Source organism: Mus caroli, unplaced genomic scaffold, assembly GCF_978045245.1.
Source record: "Mus caroli unplaced genomic scaffold, Mus_caroli_1 scaffold_8, whole genome shotgun sequence".
Taxonomy (NCBI): domain Eukaryota; kingdom Metazoa; phylum Chordata; class Mammalia; order Rodentia; family Muridae; genus Mus; species Mus caroli.
The window spans coordinates 38,358,945-38,365,956 of NW_028227263.1; the positions used below are offsets into that span (position 1 = coordinate 38,358,945).

Sequence of the window (7,012 nt, forward strand, 5' to 3'; positions counted from 1 at the left end):
AGGTGGGGTATTTTTCTCTTAAGAAATGGATAAACATGATGGGTGTGACCAATGTGGAGTAGACAATGCCCAAGAAAGTTAGATGGCTGAAAAACAGGTATGTGGGAGAAGCTTGTAATTAAGAGGATTATGCTGATATTTCCCACTACAGTCACTATATAAACTATAGAAAAGACACAAATAAATTGCAGAAGAAATGTATGTAGATATTTCAGCAATATAAGCATGACCTGAAGAGAGCTTCCCAAGTGGGAAGAGGTCAAATTTCTGTATTTATAGGAGCTTCTCTCTATCTAAATGTTTAGGGTAAATAACATGAAAATATCAAGCACCAATGTTCCTCAAATTACTGATTTTATTAGCCATGGTTTTTTTTCCTTCTGATTTACTTCAAGGGAACCAATGTGTTCTCGCCATTAATTTTTTCATTGCCTCCTTCACCTCCTTGTTCCTCAAACTATAGATCAGAGGGTTTAACATGGGGATCACCACTGTATAGACCACAGAGGCCACTTTGACTTGGTCAGCTGAATAGCTGGACTTGGGCATCACATACACAAACAGAACTGTCCCGTAAAACAAAGTGACTGCAGTAAGGTGGGACGTGCAGGTGGAAAAAGCCTTGTTCCTTCCCTCAGCAGAGCGCATCCTTAGGATTGAGTGCAGGATGTAAATGTAAGACACAATGATCGTAGAGAGCGTGCTCACAAGGACGGAGGCAGAAGAGATGGATGGAGATATTTCAGCAATATAAGCATGACCACAAGACAGTTTCACAAGTGGGAAGAGATCACAGAAAAAATGGTTGACCTTGTTGGGGCCACAGAAGTTTAGGTTCACAAAACAGCCTGTGAATGATGAAGCATTCATGCATCCACCCAAATAGGATGCCCCCAACAGGAAGCAGCAGATTGCTGGGGACATTTGAGTGGAGTAGAGCAGGGGTGAGCAGATGGCCACATAGCGATCATAAGCCATGGTGGCCAGCAGGAAGCACTCGGTAGTTCCAAAAGCTACATCAGAGCCAAGCTGGGCTGCACAGCCAGCGAGAGGGATAGTAGTTTCTTCTCTTAAGAAACTGATGAGCATGATAGGTGTGACTGATGTGGAGTAGCCAATGTCCACAAAGGCTAGATGGCTGAGGAACAGGTACATGGGGGTGTGAAGCTGTGGGCTGCTCCGAATTAGGAGGATTATACTGATATTTCCCACTACAGTCACTATATAAACCGGTAGAAAGAACACAAATAAGATAGCACGTAGTGTAGCACTATCTGTTAGTCCCAAAATAATGAATTCTGTCACCATGGTGTCATTTTCAGTCTCCATTCATTCACTCAATGGTGCCCACTGGAACTAGAACCAGAGGAGAGTCACTGACTGAAATGACCCTGTAGTTAATTTATGTACCTAAATATAGTTTTATAATTACATTTTAAAATAGCAATTTTATCTTAGTGATAGAATGCTTTGTAAGTTTTCTTTAAAATTCCATAAGGTATTATAATAGGAAATTCAATTACTTTAGGATCCAACTATAAAGTTCCTACTTGCATGTGATAAAAACAAGTTTGTTCCCGGTATGTATAGGAACTATATATATGGGTAATCCATAGTGACATTAATTTTAATAGCAAAAACTTAAATATTTATGCCAGGGCTAACTCTTAGTGCTCCCATACCCATAACAAACAATCCTCTGCCCCATTGTTCTCTTCTCCAGTAAGTGCAGCCACCTTTTGTGTCATTGTCTTATTAATAACAATAGAACTAACTTGGACATCTTTTTTTAATGACATGTTAGAATAAAACAACCTAATTTCTTAGTTATAAAAAATAATCAGTACTATGTTCAAGATAGCAAGGCTCAGCACAATTTTTATTTTCACTCTGGTGTAAACTTACTAGACATTTTGCAAAATTTCACATGACTCTTCTCCACTCCTTTTACCCTTATGGGATTGTAAGAAGTGGCAAGTTTTTATATCACCAGTTCTAAAACGCAGCAGTCAGACAAGAAAAGGATGTGCACTTGGCATAGGGCAACAGAGTTAGAGGGGTCTAGATGGAATGGGAAGCTACAAAACTTAGCAAGTTATAATGAAAAGGCTATTGGCATTTCAATTAGCATTAGAATAATGGGCCTTCTTTCAAGAGCATGAACAAGGATAGGGAGAATGTTAGTCCTATTCACACATTTCCACAACTCTAAAGACCAACAGATTCCTTAGAATTATTTGCTTTTTCTTTTAAACTTCTGAGATCTAAGAAACAATACATATATTGGTATCAGTAATACACACACACACACACACACACACACACACACACTAGCAGCTGAATTCAAATCTATTAAGTTGAATTAGGCCAAAGTTTCTATAGTAATATGAATCAAAATTCCCTGACTAACTTCTAGAGAAAAACTCAAACCCAAGACAAACTTTCTTAAAGAAATTAAAGGTATAAAAGATACAAATGTTTCAAGGTAGAATGTGGCCGCCTGAAAAATAAACACAAGCCATATACAGAAATACAATGGAGTGAGAAGCCACACGAACCAAGGACCAATTTTTACCTCCCCTAGTGCATGGAAACAGGCAAATGACAAGTACTTTAAACTTCCTGTTTCCCACCTGTACAAAGGATAACATACATACCACACTGGATTCCTGTGTTTATAAGTGTGAATAAAGACAATACTGAGCACTGTTCAAACTCAAAAGAAACAGCAAAAATGTATCAATCTTCTACATCTTCCTCAAGACAAATAGTTACTTCTGCAACACTTAGGAAATTTAAGTGTTACTATATCCTTGACAAACCAGTCAGTGACACATCTACCACAACACCCAAGAGGGGCTCCAAGGAATTGTTACTGCAGAGCAAAGCCACGTTTAAGTGAGTTTTGATCATTTGGGATACAGCCCAAAATAACTTACTTCCCTTAAAATTACAAGTTAATTACTTCACTTATTTTGGACAATCTTACTGACAATCTAATGGGACAGAGAATTTACAAGTACTTACCTTTTGAGACAGTGAAATAAAATGTGCCTATGATTATATACAAGTATATGAATGAAATATTTTTAATTACCCATGGGTTTAATTTGTTTTTAATTGAATGATTCTCAAAAGCAAATGACATCACTTAGCTGTAACTTAAAATTGGTACTTCTAAAATATGGCTGTATTCTATGGCCCCGGTTTCATATTTCTTTTCATAGATGATACATTTATCAGAAGAATTTATTGTACAGCTATGCACACAACAGATATGAAATATCATTTTTGTTAATGAAATCATATTTATTTTCCACACCTTGTAAGTTTGTTTTAGAAGATGAGATACGAATGGTACTTGTGGACAGATACACCCCCCATTCTTCATTGGCTACTAACATTTATGATTTTCAATAGAATAATCAAACTAATACTGACACTTTAATGTCCCTGCCATGCACACTGGCATTCTGACTGTCAGATTATCCTAGCCATGATTGACAGTTACAATGACCTTAAATTGAGGCTGCACTTTCCTGGTTAAAAGGCAAGATCTTTTCATGGTGGGCTTAAGGACTCCATTTGGACAGCCCTCTTCACTACAAAGCTAAGCCTGAGAACCCACACTTGGAAATCTAGAACCTCAAATGGCCCAATTCCAGCTAGTTAAGAAATAGGATGCATACTTTCATCTATTCTATAAACACACTGCTCATTTAGGCTGTAAGAAAGTACAGTGGCTGGTGAATAGTATAAACAGCCTGCCAACAATTAAGTTAAAATGTCCCCTACTGCATCTGGGAGAATGCAGTTCATTCACCTTTGTCTTCCCATTAGCATTTTGCTCATAGTTGTTGATCCGTATGTGACTTTTTACATGCATATTTAAGAATTCAAGTCTAGAATACAGGGAAAGGTAAATAGATATTTGTTGACTTCATGCTAAAGTGTTTAAAAATTGTTCATATAATGATCAAATCATCAGTGTGACATAGTTAAATGATAATATAATCTTCCACTTTATCCTTACTCAACTGTAAATCATTCTGTATGTCCTGCTCCATGACTTTTCTCATAGATAACTAACTGTAGTCAATTTATGTCCTAAATTTAAATAACTTTGTTATCAATGACTTTCCTGACATCTTGGACTAAGATATTTTCTACAAATGGGCAGTCTCAGAGAACCCTGAAAAAAAAAATGCTTGCAGTGTTCTATAACTAACCTAGGGGAGGAATCTCTTTTGACTAGTTCTTAAAACTCAGAAGACTGCCATTCACATCATACTACCCTACCCATATCAAATAAATGAATAATAAATCTTTTTAGAGTTCTTATTTTATCATGCTAAGACTATCACATGTGATCTACCTGTCTAACCAATTTTAAGTGTATAAGAAAGCATGGGTAACTACAGAAAGGTTATATAGTAGTAGATCTATAAAACTGATTAATTCTTCCTAGCTGAAAATGTATGCCCATGGGCTAGGAAAGCTAATAAAATACTTTCCCTACCCCCAAGCTCAGGGCCCACAGTTCCACTTTCTGGGCTTGTGCACTTGTCTATTTTAAAGAACTCATATTACCTGAAATCATGCAGCACTTGCTCTTCTGTGATGGGCTTATTTCACTTAGTTTGGTATCCCCGGGGACTATGAATTATTCTGTGGTGTATTGCACTTTCCTTCTGCTTTAAGATTAAGTGATATTTCCTTGTATAAACATACCACAGTTTTTTCATCGATTCATCTGTTAATGGGCATTAGATTTTTTTTTTTAAGTTTTGGTTGTTGTAATGAGTACTGTGCCTAGTAGGAAGCCTTAATAGTGCTTAAAAAGAGATTTTAATTCGTTTGATTGAATATTGAGAAGACAGATTGTTGTCTCACCTGGCAATTTCATTCTTAATTTTTAAAAGAAAACTGCATATTTTTTCTGCAGAGACTGCACTGTTTTACACCCTTATCTACAACACAGATTACTATATACTCCACATAAATGAAACACTTGCTTTTTTGCAACAGTCATCCTAAGAAGTATAGGAAATATATAATTGTAGTTTTTATTGACATTTTGGCTATGATTAGTGACACTAAACATTTTTCAGTATATCCATTGGTAATTCACATGTCTGTTCAATTTCTTAGCCCACTTTTATTTTTTTTAATTAATTAATTTATTTATGCTATGTATATAGGCCTTTTACCTGGATGTATATGTGGAGACCAGAGAAGGATGTCAGGTCCTCTGGAACTAAAGTTAACTAACAGTTATGAACTGACATGTGGGTGTTAAGGCTTTTTTTTTTTTTTTTTGGATTTAAAATTTCTTTTAATTATATATTTTCTTTATTTACATTTCAAATGCTATCCCGAAAGTTCCCTATACCCTTGCCACACCATTCTCCCCTACTCACTCACTCCCACTTCTTTGCCCTGGCGTTCCCCTGTACTGGGGCATATAAAGTTTGCAAGACTAAGGGGCCTCTCTTCCCAATGATGGCCAACTAGACCATCTTCTGCTACATATTCAGCTAGAGACACGAGCTCTGGGGGTACTGGTTAGTTCCAGTTAGTTCCATATTGTTGTTCCACCTATACGGTTGCAGACTTCAGCTCCTTGGATACTTTCTCTAGCTCCTCCATTGGGGGCCCTGTGTTTCATCCTATAGATGACTGTGAACATCCACTTCTGTATTTGCCAAGCACTGGCATAACCTCACTCAAGGTAGCTATATCAGGGTCCTTTCAGCAAAATCTTGATGGCATATGCAATAGTTTCTGGGTTTGGTGGCTGATTATGGGATTGATCCTTGGGTGGGTTAGTCTCTGGATGGTCCATCCTTTCATCTTAGCACCAAACTTTGTTTCTGTAACTCCTTACATGGGTGTTTTTCTCCCTATTCTGAGGAATGAAGTATCGACACTTTGGTCTTCGTTCTTCTTGATTTTCTTTTGTTTTGCAAATTGTATCTTGGGTATTCTAAGTTTTTGGGCTAATATCCACTTATCAGTGAATGCATATCAAGTGACTTCTTTTGTGATTGGGTTACCTCACTAAGGATGATATCCTCCAGATACATCCATTTGCCCAAGAATTTCATGAATTCATTGTTTTTAATAACTGAGTAGTACTCCGTTGTGTAAATGCACCACAATATCTGTATCCATTCGTCTGTTGAGGGACATCTGGGTTCTTTCCAACTTCTGGCTATTATAAATAAGGGTGCTATGAACATAGTGGAGCATGTGTCCTTAATTACCCGTTGGGACATCTTCTGGGTATATGCTCAAGAGAGGTATTGCTGGATATTCTGGTAGTACTATGTCCAATTTTCTGAAGAACCACCAGACTGATTTCCAGAGTGGTTGTACAAGCTTGCAATCCCATCAGCAATGGAGGAATGTTCCACTTTATCCACATCCTTGCCAGCATCTGCTGTCACCTGAATTTTTTATTTTAGCCATTCTGACTGGAGAGAGGAAGAATCTCAAGGTTGTTTTGATTTGCATTTCCCTGATGGTTAAGGATATTCAACATTTTTTTCAGGTGCTTCTAAGCCATTCAGTATTCCACACTTGAGAATTCTTTGTTTAGCTCTGTACCCCATTTTTAATGGGGTTGTTTGAATTTCTGAAGTCCAGCTTCTTGGGCTCTTTGTATGTATTGGATATTAGTCCCTTATCTGACTTAGGATTGGTAAAAATCCTTTCCCAATCTGTTTGTGGCCTTTTTGTTTTATTGACAGTGTCTTTTGCCTTACAGAAGTTTTGCAATTTCATGAGGTCCCATTTGTCAATTCTTGATATTACAGCACAAGCCATTGCTATTCTGTTTAGAAACATTCCCTCTGTGCCCATATCTTCGAGGCTTTTCCCCACTTTATCCTCTATTAATTTCAGTGTCTCTGGTTTTATGTGGAGGACTTTGATCCAAGTAGACTTGAGCTTTGTACAAGGAGATAAGAATGGATAAATTAGCATTCTTCTGCATGATAACCACTTGTTG

At 37.2% G+C, this 7,012-nt stretch overlaps 1 protein-coding gene across 1 annotated transcript; it reads right to left on the reverse strand.

Annotated features, from left to right (window-relative positions):
* Positions 1 to 390: 390 nt before the first annotated feature.
* Positions 391 to 1,329, reverse strand: LOC110299074 (olfactory receptor 5P4). Its single transcript, XM_021168672.1, has one exon. It carries the CDS (start codon positions 1,327 to 1,329, stop codon positions 391 to 393), a length of 939 nt encoding a protein of 312 aa, XP_021024331.1.
* Positions 1,330 to 7,012: the final 5,683 nt, after the last annotated feature.